This window comes from Marmota monax, unplaced genomic scaffold, assembly GCF_021218885.2.
Source record: "Marmota monax isolate L192 unplaced genomic scaffold, Marmota_monax_Labrador192_F-V1.1 WCK01_AAM20220418_F8-fsc00051, whole genome shotgun sequence".
Lineage (NCBI taxonomy): Eukaryota > Metazoa > Chordata > Mammalia > Rodentia > Sciuridae > Marmota > Marmota monax.
In genome coordinates, this window is record NW_026695202.1 from 4,812,680 (window position 1) to 4,834,607 (window position 21,928).

Consider the following 21,928-nt stretch of genomic DNA (forward strand, 5'->3'; position numbering starts at 1 on the left):
GTCAAGAAGGAGTTGTGCTGAGCAAGTAGGGTTGGCCCCAATAATTCAGATTTTTATGCATTTTAACAATATTGCAATAATAGAAATGTTTGCTGATGTAGATAGTAGCAGTTTTGCTCTCCCCAAAAGTCCAGAGGAAATGAAAATTTGTAGAATGTGGATGTGCAGGAAGGTACACCAGCTCCGATGTTCTCGAGCATATTTTCAGAGCTGACATCTGCTTTTACATGGAATCTTTCTTCAACAGGAGATGGCACTGAACACCTTAGGTTTACTTTTCTTTCATCTCGAGAGATTTTGGTAAGTTTAGGATCTGTGAAGAAATGTCACTGGTGTATCCTTGGAAAGAGTTACTTCTTAATTCTTGTCCATCACAAATAGTGACCCCTTAATTAGTCTCTCGGCCCGCTTTAGAATTTTATTTACTGAGTTTTCCTTATTGAGCTCCCGCTGTGTGTTTTGTCTCACGTTAGGCACAGCTCGGTATTCACGTATGTGTGAAGGACTGTGGACATGACGGTACAGGTTAATGGTTTGGTTCCAGCCAGATCCAAATCCTGGCTCAGCAGCACACCAGCTGTGTGGTCTTAGGCAGGGCATGGTTATGGTGCTGGTGTTGGTGAAGGTGGATGGCACATTCCAGGGGAACATTCTTAGTGTCACTTTGGGTTTACCTGTGGCAGGCTGTGCTAGAGACCCCAGCTGATGAAGAAGAGACAAGGGATTGGCTGGCGAGGGTGCGGTTACTCCTCATCCAGGCCTCCCTGATTTCTCATTGCATCTGTCCAATCTGGGGCCTCTAAAATTTAATCCAACTATTGTAGTGGCCTACAGAGGAAGACCCTGGAGTCTCTGGGACAACCCTGGTTTACACATGTGGTCCTGGCAAAATTATTAATAATGCTGCTTTTCAAGTTCATAAGTGTCCAGATTTGGATAAGTAACATAGTCCCCCAACTCCATGGCCTCTGGTTCCTCTAAGTCTGTATTTAGCAGCACCAGATAGAGCTGCTCAGAGTTGCTTTGCTTTTCCATACTCTACTGAAAAACGTGAAAGGTTCCCAACCAACTAGTGAGGGAAGTCCAGACTCAACGCAGCACTGAGTGCAGAGGTCAGGCGTGTATGACCATCTGCCCCCTGGCATCTCAGCACTCCACAGGACAGTCTCCATAAACGTCTTAAAATGAAATCTGAATGAATGTGGGTCTTGCTCTCGGCTGCTTGTCAGTTTCTTGAAAGCACCCTTCTTTCACCTGCCTTGGAGCTTTGCACATGCTGTGCTTCCTGCCAGGAACACTCTTCCTCCCTCTTTACCTGGTTCATGACTGCTCGTGATTAGCTGACAATTTAATGGAACTTCCTCCAAGAAGATTCCTGACTCGCAGATTTCGTCGGACCTCCTTTTGCTCTCTCCCATGGCACTCTGGGTCATTCTGTCTCTATTTGAGTGATTGTTTGTAGCTGAGTCCTGTATTAAACTCCAGCCTTTCGTGAAGACAGAGTTGTGTCTGGCCAGGCAGACTGTGCGGCAGTGTCCAGCCTGTGGGACTCTGTAAATATCCACAGGTAGCTGAAGAGTAGTTAGTGGGTCCAGTGAATGTAAGTCCCCTAGGAGGCCACCCCTTCTGAGCCAGTGCCATCTGGGTCACCTGTTTAAAGTCCTTCAATAGCTTCTTAACACACTTGGAATAAATATGGAGTTCTTATGATGGCCAAGGCCCTACCCATTTTGGGCCCTTTCTGATATTCTGGCCTGTTTACACACACACACACACATACACACACACACACTGCCACACTGGTCTTCCAGCTTCTCCTCACACCCTCCAAAGCCCACTCCTGCCTCAGGCCTTTGAACTCCAATATCACCTCCCCACAGAGGCCTTCCGTGTGTCCACTGCTTAAAACAGCACCCCCCCTCTCTCTGTCCCTCTGCACAACTTTACTCTGTTCATATCACTTACTGGTTTCTGAAGCCATCTTGCTTGCTTGCTTGTCTCCACCACAGAGGATAAGCTCCCTGCGAACAGGGACCTCATTGGCCTTGTTCATCACTAGATCCTGAGAGCCTTGCTAACAGTAGGCACAAAATCAATGTTTGGTGAGCAAGGGAAGGAGTGAAAGCAGGGGCAGGGTGGGGTTGCCCCTTTGGAGGCTGGGCATGGCCCCTTCCTGGAACCCAGCGGCCCCTGGGGCAGGGTGGCGTTGCCATGGAAACCTGCTCACCAGAGGGGGCCCCCTGGAGAGGCCACAGCTGCTGCCTCCTGGGGCCCAGACTCTTCCCTGGTTCCTGTGTGTGGCCCAGGAGAGAGAGGAAAAGAGGCTGGGCCAGAATGATCAAGAGGAAAGCACGCCCTGGTGCTGGAGGTGACAGGAGCAGGCCACGAAGGCGTGGCTCCACTGGTAATGGCCAGGGACGGGAGGGACCTGGGGCCAGGCCCTCCTTGGTAGCTCCCAGTGTGGCCTGTCAACTCTCATGGAGAGTTTCTAAAGCTGCAGTTTCCTAAAATAGGCCCCAGCACAGTGCCCGGAAAGACTGTTGATAGAGGGAGTCTGAATAACACCTTCTATTAAAAACCCAGCGACACTTTGTAAGTCAGGTGGCGTTTTCCTTAGGTGTTGCATAAGACCTCCCTGTTTCTGCAGTTCCTGGGGAACAAAGCTCAGTGAGTTCGCCCCCTCTCTGCTCACAGCCTGGCCCTCCCAGCTGCCTGCGGGGCCCTGGCCTGCTGGGCAAGGCCTCTGCAAGCTGCCCCCAACGGCTTTCCCCACCTGTCTCCCACCACTCCTTGGGTCACGGGTCGGTGAACTCTTCCCCTTTCCCAGAACCCACCAGGCCTTTCACAGCTTTGAGCCTTTGTCTGTGACACAGCCCTCTGGCCCGAAATGCCCTCGTTCAGGCAGGTGGTGAATCCTTAAAGGACCGGCTGAGATGCTGCCTGGTCTGGAGGCTCAGCTCCCTAAGCCCCGTGGCACCTTAGATGACACCTGGCACTCCCGCTTCCTGGCGGGCTCCGGAGGCAGAGCGCCCTAGGGAGAGAAGGCCAGGCTGACCCGGCTCAGGCACCAGCTAGCCGAGAGACTCTACCTAACTTCTCTGGGTCTCTGCAGTTCAGAGTTTAAAAAAATCTCCGTTTCAGTCACTCTGAGGAGTAGAGCTGAGGCATGTAGATCTGAGCAACAGCATAGGGAGGACACTCAATGTCAATGTCACTGAATGCTAGAAATCACCATCACACATCGGTCCCCACCCTCCAACAGCAAACTGCTGGTAGATGGAGATCACGCCTTCCTCATTTTTTTATGGCCCATAAAGCCAGACCCTCTAAGGTCTCACCTGTATTATTTCAGTCAATCTCTGGAGAGATTTGGTAGGGTCAGGAACCATCCCAGTGTTATAAGATAATAAGTGGCAGGCTGGGGTTTGCAAATCTAGTTGTTCTGAATCCAAACCTCCACACACTTCCAAGCCTGTCTCTGTCTTCTCTTCATCTTGTCCTAACTTTATCCCCTTAGTCACTCACCTGGCCATCCACACAGGCTGGCAGGATTCAGCCTCCGGCCTTGGCCCCCGTGCAGCCCTCTCTGGATCACTGAAGGCTTTACTCCCTCACCAGACTCAGTCTCTGCCCAAATCCTGTTTCTTCTCAGAGACCTTTCCGGTGGGGGAATCTCCCTGTCTCATTCTCTGTTCCTTATCTGTCATTCTTTGTTCTTTTATTGTACTTTGATTTTCTTTATCACAGTCATCAATACCAGCTACGTGTCTGACACACTTCTACACTCTTGGGGACAAGGTACTGAACAAGACAGCATTGTTAGAATTTGCTTTTTAAGGGTGATATTATGATTTAGATGTGGTGTCCCCAAAGCTCATGTGTGAGATAATGCAAAAAGGTTTGGAGGAGAAATGATTGGGTTACAGCCTTAACATAATCAGTGAATTGATTCCTGATGTGATTAACTGAGTGCCGATTTGAGGGGGCAGGTGGGGTATGGCTGGAAGAAGTGGTTCACTGGGGGACGTAGCTATGGGGTATATATTTGTATTCGTCGAGCAGAGTCTCTCTCTGCTTTCTGATCACCACATGAGTCACTTCCTGTGCCATACTCTTCCGCCATGATGGAGCTGGCCAAAGTGGACTGAGACCTCTGAAACCGTGAGCTCCTAAATAAACTTTTTCTTCTTTACAGTTGTTCTGGTTAGGTCTTTAAGTCACAGCAGTGAAACAGCTGACTAAAACAGGTGGGGAAAGTAAATGATAACAAATAAACAAGATAGTTTTAGTTCTTGAGACCCTGGCCCACTGCAGTAAAATATTGGCTTCCTGTTGAATACTTAGCCATCTTTTCTGTTAGAACTTTCATGGAATACGGTTGCTAATTATTTGCAAAATGAACGAATAGATGGGTAGATGACATAAGAGACCCCTGTGAATGTGCTCTGTAAGCTTCAAGGATTACCTGGCTTTTGATAATCATCTTAATGGGCTCCACCTGCCAGATCAATGCTAGTTGGTGAAGCTCCGCTGAGCCTGGGGCTGTGTTGGACATGCCAGGTCCTAGATGTGACCACTTCCTAGTTGTTCTTTGCTGCTACAGAGGGAACAATGTCCCAGAAATCCAATCACCTAGATGGCTCTACACAACCTCATTCTACAAAACAGCAAAAATCATTTCGAATTAGGGTTTCCAAGTCTTTGATCCAAAGTGCAGAGGTAAAGGTCTAAGGAGTGTGGGGTAACCTGCTTGTGAAGAGAAAATCACAGGCATGACCTGGATCCTTCTGCCTCTCAAGAGCCAGGTGAGTCAGGAGGAAGGCTCTTCTCAGCTCAGGAGCCCAAGCTCACAGCCATCAGTCAATCTTTTGGGGTATTTAGAACAAGCTTTGTTCTTATTAAAAGGTCAGATGGTTTTTGTGGCTCCATACTGAGGCAATTGGAACCGGAAGTGATCAGAGTGTGAACTGAGTGCTCATTCTTTGTCCCATGTGGTTCCCAGAACACAGTGTCAGTCCACAGCTTTGGTCATGGCCGCCTTGCTTTAGAACTTTCACTTCTTGATGAAGTTTCCTGTCTATCAATAGAGATATTAAAACATAATACTTTTGTGAGTCTTAACTCAGATCACATATGTGAAAATGTACCACCTGGCACAACCATAGAAACTTAATAATGGTTTTGGAAAAAAGTAATGTATTTAACAATACATATTTATTGTGCAGTGGTTTTTGGGGCCAAGCACAGGACAAGAGACTGGGTTCAAGATGGAGAACAGAAATGAGGGGGTCCTGCCCCATGAACTCACAGTAGCATCTGCCTTGTTCTCTAGTTGGTAACCAGAGGGTAGAAGTCAGTCTTGTTTAAGTTTTTATCGCCCACAGAAGTTTTATCTTCTCCTGTCTAGAAGGCACAAAATAAATGTTGAATTTTTCTTTTTTTAAACATCTTGATGTGTTGTACTTTTTCATACCATATGTGTTAAAAAATAGGAAATTATACAGCTATGTATAATTTAAGGTATAATCTTCATTTTTAGACATTGTGTGCATCACTAATGTGACATTTATTGAGGCCAGACTATAGGAAACCTTTATATCAGGTATTAAAGGAGAGTCAAAAGCAGAATCAAATGGGCTCCATTCTTCAGATGGTTAAGTTCTCAACCGAAGAGCCTGCCACTTCTGACAAAGACTGACGAGGAAGTATGTAAACGCAATTAACGCAAAGTCTAATACAGAAGTAGAGTTTAACAAAAGCGCTAAGACAGGCAGACTGTGATGTAGGCTGCGACACTGGCCACTGTGTTCTGGTCTATGTGGGACACAGAGGAGAAGAGAGCTTACTTCCCATTGGAGTGAGCATTGTGGTTTGGACCTGCATTGGGTGTTGGTCCTGCCTCTTACTACCTTGGTGATTCTAGACAAGTCTGGACAAGTCTAATCTAACCTCTCTGAGCCTTAAAGTCTTTAAATTTCTAAAAGGTGCCCATTAATAGCACCTACCTCATAGGGTTCTAATGAGGATCCATCTGATGGTATGTATGATGTATTTGCACACTGTCTGGGCCTCTGTTAGCATATGGTGGCCTTTATCATTATTAAATCACATAATCTACAAATAAATGAGGTAGATGAACACAGGGCTTTATTAAAAATTCAATGTATATGTCATTCTGGTTGAATAATTCTTGACCTCTGTGTAATTTAAATTCATTGTTAAATACAGTTTTAAAACACATAAAATTTACTTCAATGTATCTAAATAGAGGCCTTACAGTCATAGGGGGATACTTAACTACAGTCCCTGCTGAGGACCCCGCTAGGGAAGAAGATAAGTGTCAATATACCTGTGGATCCGAAGCCTGGGGCCTGTTTGGATATATCAGAGTGTCACATCCGCCCAATCTGGAATGCAAAACCCTTGAAGGCATGAGAACCAGGTTCAGAACTACACGGCATTGCTCCAACACCATCTGGACCCCCAGAGTCTATTCTGGGCTGTATTTTCACATGGACATGACTAACTAGAAAGGGTCCAGAAAGAGTGAATCAGAGGGCAAAGGAGTGAGGATAGTTTCTTTTAAGAAAGAGCTGAAACAAGTGGGTACTTCACTCAGAAAAATGGAGGCCTGAGGGTTGTCTTTCCACATCTGTCTGCCGTGTGCCAGTGAGACCAAACTTATTTTAGGTTGCCCTCAGAGCAGAGTGGGTGGCAGCACAGCTGCAGAAATAGGCCCAGGGGCATGAGAGACCTGCGCGGGTGCAGTGGGTAGTGAAAAGGGTTACTCGTTGAGATGTCTCCTCTTTTTCTCATGATACTTGCCCTGCTGCCCCTCCTTGTATGGTTGCTCTTATTCCTCTCCAGTGCTGGGGTTGGGTAGGAGGCAGGAGAGGCTCATCCATCTGGACAGTTTTTACTTGATTTGAGCCCCTGTGGATCAGCGATCATTCTCTTGGCCCATTTGGTGTTTAGAGCCAGCTCCTCTCCGGAATGTTCCCATGAGTTCTTCAGGCATGTCCCACCAATCACTGGGGATTCTCACCCCAAGAACAGGTCCTTCTAAGTACTCTGATGCAAATAGGCCTGATACTGGTACAGGCAGGTGGGTGAGAGGGTGTTTCTTTCCCTTCATTTTTATTTCTTGTATAAAGGGGTCAGGGGGTGTTATGTGAGAGTGTGTGTGTGCCCACATGCACTTGAGAATAACTGGGGATGTGCACCTCTCTGGGAAGACCAGGGACTGACCTAGAACCAGAGATGTTGCTTTAGTGGTGGTTCAGGCGAGGTAGGAGCTGCAAACTTCAGTAATTGCCATTCAAAATCCACCATGGCTGTTGCCAGGGAAATGGGCCAGGCCTGGAAGGGTGAGAAGATCTGAGAGGAGACGTTCTGGAAAGTCCTGGAAAGGATTCTGGAGATGTGTAATCAGAGTGCTTTGGGATACGATGTGATGACAAACGCCCACCTCGCACATCCCAGCTTTGCAAACATTACAAGCTGCGTGTTTCTACATTGTTCACTTGGCATCTGGAAGGGCAGTGTGTTAATGTTTTCAACTTCCCTGCTCCTCAATATTTCCTCGGAAATACCAGATTTCCATATCCTCTTAACAAGCTGGCTCTTCTTCCTCCCCTTGGATATCTACCCCCTACTTATTTATGGTTTTGGAAGGAACTTTTACAAGAACAGTTTGTTGGAACATGAAATACAAAACAACAAAAACCAACGTTTCTCCCTGCTGTTTGCATTTGCTTTCATTTCTACAGAGCAAACTCATCATCCTGGCTTCTTTTTACAGGTTGTAACCTGAGGTTTTAACCAAGGGTCTTTTCCATAGTTCTTTGAACTATGAAAAGTCATACTACTTAGTCCTTCTAGGCCTCAGTTGCTTTCTAGCAAACATAGAGATTAAAATTCTTGCTTCCAAAATTGTTGTGAGGCAATAATATGTAGAAGGGACCTGGCATGTTAAAATGGGTGTTCGATATCCAGATGCGGTGGTACATACCTGTAATCCCAGTGGCTTGGGAGGCTGAGGCAAGAGGATCCCAAGTTCAAGGTCAGCTTCAGCAGCTTAGTGAGGTCCTAAGCAACTTAGCAAGACCCTGTCTTAAAATAAAAAACAAAAAGGGATGGGGACATGCATGGCTCAGTGGTTAAGTACCCTTGGGTTCAATTCCTGGTTCCAAAAATAAAATAAAATAAAATTTAAAAATTAAAAAAAAATGAAATAGATGTTCAATAAATGCCAGCTCCCCAAAAGGAATAGGAGACTGCTCTTTCCAAAAGCACATGGTCAGAGCTATACTTCAATCCTGCCATAATGCCACATATGGATTCCTAAGAACCACCCGTATGCAAAATTGCACAATAAAAATCATTTTACTAGAAAAACAAGCTTAAGGGTACAATGCTTAAGAACTTTGTCAGTGACACATTAAAAAGATAAGTATAATAAAAACTGCAGTACAGTTGTGCACATGTTAAATAAGAAGTTCACCAGTACAGTAACTATGGTACTTCACCTTGGAAAAGACCTGAAGATTGCCTTTGTAGTGGATGTTGAAGGGGTTGCAGTTTGTGAGTCACTGTGAAGTGGTAGAAGGGAGACAGGTGTGGCTTATAACATGTGGTGAATGAAGTGGCCGGGAAACGTTTGCAATGTGAGAGTTTTGCACATTCCCGTGGGGCTCAGTTCAGCTAGGTGCAGTTTTCTGTATTACCTAATGTTATTGATGAAAGAAACTGAGCTTGAGGAAGTACAAAGTTTGCGCTGTGCTCAAATTGTTCCTTAATACATCATTTCATTAGAACACATCAGTGTTTTCAAAACAAGCAAATGACTATATTTAGCTGATGTTGAATGAATGATCAAATGAATGAATGAATAGTGGGCAGTCTAGAAAATGGAATAAACATCAAGCTACACATGAAAAATACGTAGTAGCTTTTGAAATTGAACAGAAACCCATAGTCCTTTGGGTTTTAAAAGTGCAACATAGCCACTCTAGTGCTTTTGATTTTTCCTCCTATTATGGACTCCAATTTGTGCTTGGAAGAGCCCCTTTGGAGTCAGTGGACAAAAGAAGGTCACCGCTGGGTTCCCTGCCCTCCTCCTCTTCTGCCAGATTCCCCAGGGTTTTGTTTGCTTTCCATTCATTTTCATTTGAAGAAAAAGTTCTCCTAATATACAAGTTTGCAAACCACCACCAATGATTCAGTTGGCAAAATTTTGTTTTACAAACTACTTCTCAGGAATGTATCTTTACCAAGAATGATGATCCTCAGTTGGTAATATTGGGCTATGCATACTCCAGAATCAGTAGAATTTGACCAAGATATACTCCAGTGGGCTCCAAACAGCCATATTGCCTGCATACTACTCATCGCAATCTCAGCCGTGGTGCACAGGAGCCGCACCAAAGTCGACTTCCTGTCTGGGCAGATGCCTGTGAAGGTTGATGATTGTGTACAGCTAATGCATTTATGATGTTCCTGTCTTCTGCCAAACACAGCAATTCTGTGATTTCTCTTCTTTTTGTTTTGTTTTTGTTTGTTTTTTTTAGAGAGCTGGATTGAAAGATGTCTCAATGAAAGTGAAAACAAACGTTATTCCAGCCACACATCTCTGGGGAATGTTTCTAACGATGAAAGTAAGTGCTTGAAACTCATTCCTCCATGACATCCCAGACATGGCTAGTGTCCTGACGGGAGGACAGAGCCTCTAGGTGGCTAGGCTGGGGTGAGCCACCTGCAACAGGACATTCTCCAACAGTTTATGAAATACCCCAGCCCTCCCTGTGATAGTCCACACAAGGGAGTGGCATTCAGTGAGGTGGACATGGAAATCAAGGCCACAGCAAAAACTTGGTGTTTACAGACTCATCTCCTGCAGTGGATTTGCTGGCCTCTGTCCCCAAAGACCTGTTAGAGTGATGCTCCAGTTGGGCAAATGTGGACCTCAGATGGGAAAAGCCATCTTCTGTCCACCGTTGATATGGGTCTAAAGTAGCTGTATGGTAGGTTTGTTGTTATAGAATCACAAATGTTCTTGCTATTGGAAAGTTAAAAAAAAAAAATTCTGAACCTGCACTAGAGACCTGGAGTTAAGTGCAAGATGTAAATTCCCACATTACACCTTTCCCTGTGCTATGACAGCCTGGGGCTTCTGGGTGGCCTGTATTTAAGAGCAGAAGACCAGCTGGGATTTGTATTTGCATCTTCTGCACCAAAAACAAAAGTGTGTGGGAAGCTTATTATAAATGTCATTTCCAGGAGATGGGAAGTGTCTATCGGCCTTGGTTGGTGAAGCACCTGGTCTCGGCCCCGCTTTTCTCAGTGCACAAGGCTGGGACCACCCACCCACAGTCCCGGGGATGTCAGCTCAGCTCCCTGACAGCTTCCTTGCAGCCCTGTCATTCCATCGTCACCATTTTGCTTTCTTTTATAAAACGGAGATGAGTTGAACATAAATCTTTTGTGAATGGCTTGATGAATTTTCTTTTGCATATCCACCTGTATAATCACTATCCAGGGAAAAATCAAGAATATTCCCAGCCCCAAGAGGCTTCCATGTCTCCTCCTTGTCAGTAACTGATGTGCTGACTTTTAACACTGGTTTTACTTATTTCGGAAACTTCACATACTTGGAATCATGGACTCTGTGTTCTTCTGTGTGTGGCTCTTTTCACTTCACACTTTGTGAGATTCATCTATGTGGCCATACATTGCCATCGTTCTTCCCATTGCCCCATAGTATTCCACCATATGACTATGCCACAATTTACATTTGCATTTAAATGTTAACAGATTCTTAAGTTGTCTCAAGGTTTTGGTTATTAAGAATAAAGATCTTTGGGCGTTCTGTTTTTATTTTATTTTGGTAAGATGTATAGCAAAATTTAGCATTTTAACCTTTTTAAGGGTATACTCAGTGACATTGAGTATATTCATCTTGGGGCTGGGGAGGAAGCTCAGTGGTAGAGCACTTGCCTAGGGTGCATGGGGCACTGGGTTCAATTCCCAGTATGATGCATGCACATAAAAATTACCTGGTTATACAACCATCAATGCCACTACCCATCTCCAGAGCATTTGTCAACTTCCCAAACTAAAAACTCCATCCTGATTAAATAGTCCCTATTCTTCCCTTCCCCGACTCTCTGGCAACTGCTATTCGATGTTCTGCATCTGTGAGTTTGACTAAGTATCTCATATAAATGGAATCATACAGTATTTGTCATTTTATGACTGGCTTATTTTATTTAGCGTTATGCCTTCAAGGTTAATCTGTGCTGTAGCATGTGTCACGATGTCTTTCCTTTTTAAGGTTGGAAATATTATAACACATGAATAATACATCATTCCTTTACCTGTTCATTTGTTGGTGGATATTTATTTTTCTACCTTTTGGTCATTATGAATAATGATATGAAAATGGATGCACAAATAAGTGTTCAAGTCTCTACTTTGAATTCTTTTTGGCATGTACCCAGAATTGGAAGCATTAGAGTATATGGTAATTTTATTTTGAATTTTTTTGAGAAGCTGCCAATCTGTTTTCCATAGTGGCCACACCATTTTATATCCCCACTTACAGTGCTCAGAAGTTCCGATTTCTCCATAATCCTGGTCTCAGGCCAGCACTTGTTATTTTGTTTTAGTTTTTTTTTTTCTCTGTGGTTTTTTAACAACTGTCCTAGTGAGAGCAAGTGGTTTTTTTATTACAGATTTGATTTACATTTCTCTAAAGATTAGTATATTAAGTATCTTTCCGTGAGTCTTCTTTAGAGAAATGTCCTTTGCCCAATTTTTATCAGGCTGTTTTGTATTGTTGTTGAGTTGTAGGATTTCTTTGTATATTCTGGATGTTAATTCCTTATCAGATATGTGATTTATAAACATTTTCTCTCATTCCAGGGTGGTCTTTCCTCTTTGTTGATTGTATTCTTTAATGCATAGAAACTTTTTATTTTTAAAAATATATATATATTTTTAGTTGTAGATAGGCACAGTATCTTTATTTATTTATTTATTTTTTAATGCGGTGCTGACAATCGGTGCCTCACACATGTGACGCAAGTGCTCAACCACTGAGCTACAACTCTAGCCCGAAGCTTTTTATTTCGATGTAGTTCTACCACATCAAATTATTCACATCCAATTTATGTACTTTATGTTCAGAAAAAAATTTGCCAAACTTTTTTGGTTGGTTGGTTTGTTACCTGCACTTTTGATGTCATATTCAGGAAATCACTGTCAAAAACAATGTCATAAAGCTCCTGCCTAGGTTCTTTTCTAGGAGTTTTGCAGTTTAAGGTCTCACACTTGCATCTTTGACCCATGTTGAGTTGTACCGGTGAGGTCAGGTAAGGGTCTGAGTTTAGTCTTCTGCATGTGGGTATTCAGGTGTCTCAATGCCATTTATTGAAAGACTATTCTTTACTTAGTGGTTTTGGCACCCTTGTCAAAAATCATTTGACCATGTATGTTCAGGGTTTATTTCTGGGCTTTTGTTTTATTCCATTGGTCATTGTATCTGTCTTTATGCCAGAACTACCCTGTGGCTTTGCAGCATGTTTTGAAGTGAGGAAATGTGAGGCTTCCAATGTTGTTCTTTTTCAAGAGTATATCAGCTATTCAAGGTCCCTGAAGATTCCATATGAATTTTAAAATGGATTTTTCTACTTCTGGAAAAAAACGCTATTGGGTTTTTTGATTGACTCTTTTTTCATTGAATCTATAAATGTCTTTGGGTAGACTTGACATCTTAATATTAAGTTTTCCAACCCATGAACACAGAATGTCTTTTGATTTCATCAACATTTTATAGTTTCAGTGTACAAGCCTTGGTTACTTTTATTCCTAAGCATTTTATTCTATTTGTAATCGTCAATGAAACTGTTTTCTAAATTTCCTTTTTAGAGTGTTCGTAGTGTGTAGAAATGCAACTGATTTTTATCAGTTGCTTTTGTAATCTGCACCCTTTCTGAATTTATTTGTTCTAACACTTGTGTGAGAGAGAATGTGTAGAAGCTTTGGAGTTTTCTACATGAAAAATGCATGTCATCTATGAACAAATATAATTTTATTTTTTTCCTACCAATTTGGAATCCTTTTATTTCTTTTTCTTCCTTAATTTCTCTGGCTAGTACTATGTTGAAAGCAGTAAAATCAGGCAGCTTATCTTGCTCCTGATCTTGAATGAAAAGCCTTCAGTCTTTCATCACTGAGTATGAAGTTATCTGGGGACTTTTCATATATGTCCTTTATTATGTTGAAGTAGTTTCCTTCTATTTCTAACTTTGTGTTTATCCTGAAAGGGTTTTGAATTTCTTCAAGAATTTTTCTCTGTGTCACTTGGTATGATCATTTCCCCCTTCATTCTGTCATTTGCTGTAATACATAGATTGATTTTATTTTGTGGACCCTCCTTACATTCAAGGAACATATCCCCCTTGGTCACAGCCTATAATCCCTTTAATATGTGGTTGAATTCTGTTTTGCCAGTGTTTTTCTTAGGATGTTTGCATCAGTATTCACAAGAGATACTGGTCTGTGATTTTCTTTTCTTCTAGTGTCTTTGTCTGGCTTTGGTATCATGGTGAGGCTGGCTTTGTAGAATGAGTTTGGAAGTGTGCCTGCCTCTTCCATTTTTTGGAAGAGTTTGAGAAGGATTGGTGCTCTGATCATTCTCATATGTCTTTTGGTCGACATGAGCACTCATTTTTGTTACTATTTTCCCAGGAATAGAGTTGTTAGATCATAGGCTATATGTATATTTAACTTTAGTAGGTGCTGCCAGTTTTTTAATGTAGCTGTACACATTTAGACTCCTAGCAGCAATTTCTGAAAGTTTTGGTTGTCTCACTTCCTTGCCAACATTTGGTATAGCCATTCCTTTCAAAATTAGCCATTCATAGGAGTACATAGTGCACATCATTGTGGTCTTAATTTGCATTTCCTTAATAACTAAGGAATACAATCTTGTATACTTTCTGGCCATTTGGGTGTCTTTTGCAAACTATCTGCCCTTGTCTTTTGCCTGTGTGTGTCTTGTTAATTGTGTTGTTTTCTCTTTAATGATTTGTGAGAATTTTTCTTATATCCTGAGTAGGAGATATTTTTCAGGTCAAAGTATTTCAAGTATTTTCCTTAGCTTGTAGCTTGCCCTTTTATCCTCTCAATGGTAACTTTTAATGAATGGAAGTTCTTAATTCTAATAAAATTCAATTTATCTATGTTTTTCTTCTTTAGTGCTTTTTGTGTGCTATTAAGAAATTTTTCCTGCCTCAAGGTTGTGAAACTCTTTTTTAAAGTAGTCACCTAGAAGTTTTATATATTTTTACCTTTCACACTATATCCACAGTCCATCTGGAATTTTTGTATATGGAGTGAAGACAATGTCAACATTCTTTTTTGTTTTTCTTATTAATTTTCAACTAATAGAGCACCATTTGTTGAGAAGGTCACCCTTTACCCACTGAATTCCACAGTTGCCTTTGTGATAAACTCGCAGGTCATACATATTTGGATCTGTGTCTGGAGATTTATTCTAAACTATTGACCTTATTTGTCTATTTTTGGTGTTAATAGCACAGTCTTTATTACTGCACCTTTATAATAAGTTAGGATACATGGTAGTGTAAGACTTCCTGTTCTTTTCCTCTTCTTTAGGGTTGTGGATAATCTACATTCTTAACATTTCCATATAAATCATAGAATTAGTTTGTTAATTTTCATAAAATTTAATGCTGGGGTTACATTGAATCTATTTAAAAAATTGGGGAAAAACTGACCTCTTAACAATGTTAAATATCCAATTTATATGTGCAGTATTAGACTATAAGTATTTAGATCATCTTTAATCTTTTCCAGGAGAGTTTTATATTCAGTGTAGAGGTTTTACACATCTTTCTTTAGATTTATTCCTTGGTAATTGATGTTTTTCAGTGCTAATGTAAATAGTGTTGTTTTAAGTTTTTAAATTATTAATTGCTAATACAGGAACATGCAATTGATTTTTTAGGTGATGACTTTGCTTCCAGCCATTTTGCTAAATTTACTTATTATGAGTGTACATTTTTTAATACTCTATGAATATAATCAGGTCACCTAAGAAAAACAATGATTTATATTTTCCTTTATGATCTTGGTGTTTTCTTTCCTCTGCCTCAGTGTGCTGACTGGGACTGTCAGTGCAATGTAAAGGTGATAAGGTAGGAGAGCACCTTTTTAACCTTGTTCCCTGCCTTTGGAGAAAATGATAAGTGTTTCCCCAGTATGATGTTTTTGTGAATTTTTGTAAATACTTATTATTGGATTGAGAAAATTACCTTCTGTGCCTGGTTTGTTGAGATATTTTTTTCTTTCTTTCTTTCTTTTTTTTAAAGAGAGACAGGAGGAGAGAGAGGGGGAGAGACAGAGATTATTTTTTAATATTTATTTTTCGGTTTTCGGTGGACACAACATCTTTATTTTTATTTTATGTGGTGCTGAGGATCGAACCCAGGGCCCCACGCATGCCAGGCAAGCGCGTTACCACTTGAGCCACATCTCCAGCCCAGAGATCTTTTTCTTGAATGGGTATTGATTTTTTTTGAAACCCTCTTTCTCCATCTATTGCAATAATCATGAATCTGTCAATGTCATGAATCATATTGATGGAGTTTGAATGTTAAACCAATCTTGCATTCCTGAATACAACACACTTGGTCTGAAGTATTATTTATCTCTCTTTCTGTCTGTCTATCTATCTATCTATCTTTCTGGGTTAGACTGACTAATTTCTATTAAGGATTTTTGCATCTATGTTCATGAGATTTATTGGCCTGTGCTTTTTATTCCTTGTAATGTCCTTGTCAGGTTTTGGTGTCAAAATCATACAGGCCTCAAATAGCAGATGAGGAATTTCCTGTTGCCTTGAAGAGTTAGTATGAGATTGGTTTCTTAAATTTAGAAGAATTCAATACTGAAGTCATTGGGGTTTTTTGTTTGTTTGTTTTGAGAAAAGGTGTTTAAAGATGGATTTAAATTTTTTTGTGGACACAATATCTTTATTTTATTTTTATGTGGTGCTGAGGATTGAACCCCAGGGCCTCACACATGCTAGGCGAGTGCTCTACCTCTGAGCCACAGCCCCAGTCCAAAAGATGGATTTAATTTTTAAAACAGCTATAGGATTATTCATATATTTCTATTTCTTCTTTTCTTTCCTCTTTCTTTCTTTCTTTCTTTCCTTCCTTCCTTTCTTCTTTCCTTCCTTCCTTCCTTCCTTCCTTCCTTCCTCCTTCTTTTTTTAATCAGGGATTGAACTCAGGGCACTTAACCACTGAGCCACATCCCCAGCTCTTTTTAAATTTTTTATTTTGAGACAGGGTCCCAACATAGCTAAGTAGCTTAGAGCCTTGCTAAATTGCTGAGGCTGACCTTGAACTTTCAATTTCCTGCCTCAGCCTCCTGAGCTGCTGAGATTGCAGGCATGCACCACCACACCGGGCTAAGTTGGTCTTTTTAAGGAATCCATTTCATCTAAATTTTTAATTTATTTACATGATATTTAAACTTTCCTTTTGTTACTTTTGCCATGTTTTTAACATATGTAGTAATAGTCTCCTTTTATTGGGTAATTTATGTATACTCTCTTTTTCTTAATTAATTTGGCCAGGGTTTATCAATTTGATGAATCTTCAAAGATCCAACCTTTGGCTTTGTTTTTTTCAATTTACATCTTTCTTCTATTCCATTTATTTCTGCTCTTATGTTTATTGTTTCCCTCCTTCTGCTTCTTTTGTGTTTAATTTGTTGACTTTTTCAAGCTTTTGGGTTAGACACTTAAGTCACTGATTTTCCCGCCTCTCCTGTGAGATGCTCTTAAAGTTTTACATCTTCCTCTAAACACTGCTTAAGAGTATCTCGTACTTTTTCTGATGTCACACTTTTATTATTATTTATTTGGTAAACATGTTTTCAAGTTTCTATTGTGATTTCTTCTTTTACCATGGTTTATTTATAAATCTGATGCTTAATTGCCAAACATTTGGGGATTTCCCAGCTATCATTCTGTCACTGACTTTCATTTTAGCTCTACTGTGATCAGAGAACATATTCTGTATGATTTCAGTAGTTGATATTGTTGGGACTTGCTTTCTGTCCCAACATAGGATCTATTTTGGTAAATGCCCATGTGTACTTGGGGAAAAAAATGTATGTTTTTCTGTCCCTGGATGGAGTATTCTTTAGATATCAGTCAGATCAATCAGATTGGTCAATCATGTTCCTTACTGATCTGCTGTTATTGTTGGTTTGTTCTTTTAAAGTCTGTAGTTCTGATTATGGCTAGGTCTATCTATCCTTTCAGTTTTGTTAATTTTTAAAATATATTTTAATGAATTTGTTTCTTAGAAATTTAGGATTGCTGTGTCCTCTTGTTGAAATGACCCTAATTATTATTAAATGTTCTGACTTCATTTCTAGTAATACTTTTGCCTTAAAGTATATTTTGTTCAATATTCATATAATTATGCCAGCTTTCATTTTATTTGTTTTTATGGCATTTCCCCCTATCTTTTAATTTTAAACCTGACTATATTCAGTATTTGTTTGTAGTTTTCTTTTTTGTTTGTTTGTTTGATTTTTTTGATGTTAGGGACTGAACCTCACACATGCTAAGCATGTGCCTGCTACTGAGTTACACAGAGCTACATCCCTAAGTCCCAGTATTAGTTTTTTTAAACTAATTAATTAATTTATTTGTTCTAATTTGTTATACATGAGAGCAGAATGCAGTTCAATTCATAGTACATAAATGGAGCACAATTTTTCATTTCTCTGGTTGTACACAAAGTAGAGTCATACCATTTGTGTCTTCATACCTGTACTTAGGGTAATGATGTCCATCTCATTCCACCATCTTTCGTACCCCCATCACTTCCTTTTCCCTCCCTCCCTTTTGCCCATGCTCCCCACCCCCATCCCCATTATGGATCAGCATCCATTTATCAGAGAAAACATTTGTCCTTTGATTTTTGGGGATTGACTTACTTCACTTAGCACGATATTCTCCAATTCCATCCATTTACCTGCAAATGATATGATTTTATTCTCTTTTAATGCTGAGTAATATATTGTTGCTTGTGTTCTCAATAACTGCCATTCTGATTGGAGTGAGAAGAAATCTTTTTTTTTTTTAAGATTGCAGGTGTAACTCTTTATTTATTTATTTGTGGTTTTGGGGATTGATACCAGGGCTTTGTGCATATGAGGCAGGCACTCTACCAAATCAGCTATATCCCAGCCCCAAGGTGAAATCTTAGAGAGTAGTTTTGATTTGCTTTTCTATAATTGCTAGAGATGTTGAACATTTTTTCATATATTCATTGATTGATTCTATATCTTCTTCTGAGAAGTGTCTGTTCAGTTCCTTAGCCCATTTATTGATTTGGGTTTTTTGTTTTTTTAGTGTTAAGTGTGTTGAGTTCTTTATAAATCCTGGAGATTAGTGCTCTATCTGATGTGTGTGTGGCAAAAATTTGTTCCCATTCTGTAGTCTCTTTATTCACCCCACTGATTGTTTCTTATCCTAAAAAGAAACTTTTCAGTTTGAATCCATCTCATTTATTGATTTTTAAACCACATGGTATTGGCACCAAAATAGACTTGTAGAACAATGGTACAGAATAGAGGACACAGAGACAAACCCACGTAAGTATAGTTATCTCATACCAGACAAAGATGCCAAAAATATAAATTGGGAGAAAAGATAGCCTCTTCAACAAATGGTACTGGGAAAACTAGAAATCCATATGCGGCAAAATGAAATTAAGCCCCTATCTCTCACCATGCAGAAAACTCAATTTAGAATGGATAAGGACCTAGGAATTAGAGACCCTTTGTCTAATAGAAGAAAAAGTAGGCCCAAATCTTCATCATGTTGGATTAGGCCCCTACTTCCTTAACAAGACTCCTAAAGGTTTTAAAAAATATAATTTTTTAAAAAGTCCAATTTGATTACCTTTAATTAAGACTTTTAGACCCTTAAATTTAATGACTTACTGATATTGTTGGGTTTAAGTCAACTAATGTACTTTTTTTCCTTTTTACTTGATTCATCTGTTTTTTATTTTGTGGGGGAAGGGATTAATGGAATTTTTTGTTAAAATTGGGGTGTTTTCCTTTGCCAGCCTTCCAACATCTGTTCTTTCAGAGCAGAAACCAGAGGTGTCACAACATGCACTCTCCTCCTCCTGCACCTGCCTCCCATTCCTCCCTCCCCATATCAAGGTTGATGCAAGAGCTCCCTGTCATTTTGACCTCACTTACCTTCTCACCTTCTGGGCTCTTGCTTTAGTGTATTTTACTTTTAAATATGTTATATTCCCCACATGAGATTATTATTATTAATGTTTTAAACAATCAATATTAATTTATGTTTTCCACATATTTTCAGGATTCTTTATTTCTGTCAGCAATTCTAGGCTTCCATCATTTTTACTTTCACGCAGAGAAATTCCTTTCTTTTATTTGTAGTGCAGTGTAGTGTCGTGTAGATCGAGACAAACACGTTTATTCCACTTTTATTTTTGAAGGACATTTTTGCTGGCTATAAAATTCTAGGTAAGGACATTTGGGGTTTGGTCCCACCCCCATTAACTCCTTAAACTTGTCATTTCATCATCTTCTGGGTTCCAAAAATGTTTTTTGAACTGTTGGTCATCCGATTTTTATTCCACTGGTTGCAAATGTGCCTTTCTGTTTTTGCTGCTTTTCAGATCTTTTTTTCATCTTTGGTTTTCAGGAGTGTGACTATAATGTCCACGCACATGATTTTCTTATATTTAATCTTTGTGGAGAACCACTGAGTCTCTTACATAGGTTGTCTGTCATTAGATTTGTAGAATTCTTGACCATTGTCTCTCAAATATCTTTTCTGCACTACTCTTCTTCTCATCTCCTTCTGTATGATGTGAACATTAGATCTGACTGTACTTCTTATATTTTTCTCTGGTTTGTCTATTTTTCTCCCATGGTACTTCAGTTTGGTATTTTTATTATTATATTATATTATTATTATTGATCATCCTTTCAGCTCTCAATCCCTATTTTGGGTGAGGTCTAGTTTGCTATTCAGTCCACCCAGGTGATCTTTATTTCAATACTGTATTCTAAAATAGTCCATTTGATTGTTTTTCATAGTTCCTATATTTCAGGTGATAATCCCAATTTTTTTCTCTGTTTTGTCCAGCATTCTATTTTGACCATGTTTTCCCTTCTCTCTTGGAATATATTAACCATAGTTTGTGTTCATGAATGTGTATATGTATGGGGTTTCTTGTTGTTGTTGTTTGTTTTTATACTGGGGATTGAACCCAAAAGTGCTTTACCCACTGAGCTACATCCCCAGACCTTTTTATTTTTTATTTTGAGACTGGGTCTCACTAAGTTGTTCAGAGCTTTGCTAAGTTTCTAAGGTTGGTCTGGAACTTGCAATCCCCTGCCTCACACTCCCAAATTGCTGGGATTACAGGGTATACCACCATGCCCAGCCCATAGTTGTTTTAAAGTCCCTCTCTGATAATCCTAATACCTGAATCATCTCTGGATCTATTTCTATTATCTGTTTTTATTTTCTCTCTGATTTTAGTTTTTTTGGTACTGGTTTTTAGTAATGCAATACAGTTTTTGATCCAACCTTAGACCTATGGGTGCAAAGTTAAATAGCCTGTGGGTAAGAGATGCCAAGTTTCTATGGTGAGTTTAAGACTTGTTTTAGCAGTCAGATAGAAAACCAGCAGTTCTCTGATCTCATCAAGTGTTGTCAATTCTGGTCTGCTTCGGTTTTGTTCATACTACTAGGGTGTGGCCTTTACTCCTAGGGCATGGTCTTTCTGGGTCCCCAAATGAAAGCCCTAGCCAAGTTTCCTCTACTTGACTCAGTTTGATCATTGACCCTTACTAATCAATGCTTGTCTTTTTAGCTTCTAGTCATTTCCCCCCTCAGTTTCTTGCTATCTGCATGTGCAGCTTAGGAGAGGGCTGAAGACTTGAAGGGAATTTGGGTACATAAATGTTTGTCCCCTTACGTGTAGTTTCCCTTTATAGACTCTGTGCTTTGGTTTTATTTCCCAGTGTAGCGATGGGAAGATTCTCAGGGGAAAAGCCAAGGTGCATGTGGAGGTTACTTCCTGTGCTTCCTTTCTCTCAAGGCTTCTCCAGTCCTGTGTGCAGTGTTTGCTCTCCAATGCTTAAATAATAGCTTTTTATCTATTTTATCTATTCTTCTAATCAATTTTAATGAATGAAACCTGAAGTTATATAGAGAAGGAAAGAACAGGGATCCTGGGTTAAAGTACAGTGAGTGCCTGCACAGTGGCACACGCCTGTAATCCCAGCAGTTTGGGAGACTGAGGCAGGAGGATCTTAAGTTCAAAGCCAGCCTCAGCAACTTCGAGGCACTAAGCAACTCAGTGAGACCCAATCTCTAAATAAACTACAAAAATAAGGTTGGGGATGTGGCTCAGTGGTTGAGTGCCCCTGAGTTCAATCCCTGGTACCAAAAAATAAAATAAAATACAGTGAGCATCAGCAGGTGGGGCTAATCACAACCACAATTTCTTTTAACCTTCTGAAGGGAGGACTTTTTAATCCCCATCTCAAAGATGAGAAAATTGAAATTCAGAGGTTATGTGACTTAATGTCTTAGTAAATAAGTGGTAGAGTTAAACTGGAATGTAGAGCTGTCTGACTTTACAGCTTTCTACCACAAACTATGACTTCTGCAGGTCCCTGTTCCCAAAGAATTTTTAATTTAGAGGGGAAAGTTAAAGTGCATGTATGTATGTTAATAATATAAGCCAGCATATGATTTATTTCTTTTAAATTTATTTTATTTATACTTACTTTTTAAATTCTTTTTTTTTTTTTTGGC

General features: G+C 40.2%; 1 protein-coding gene across 2 annotated transcripts in view; it reads left to right on the top strand.

The window, feature by feature from the left end:
* The window catches only part of Rfx4 (regulatory factor X4), a 161,249-nt gene that overhangs the window by 15,237 nt on the left and 124,084 nt on the right, over window positions 1-21,928 (top strand). For both annotated transcript variants that reach the window (XM_058574262.1, XM_058574261.1), the window contains exon 2: window positions 9,570-9,656. In XM_058574262.1, the coding sequence (XP_058430245.1) occupies window positions 9,570-9,656 (87 nt within the window). The remainder of the gene's footprint in view (window positions 1-9,569; window positions 9,657-21,928) is intronic.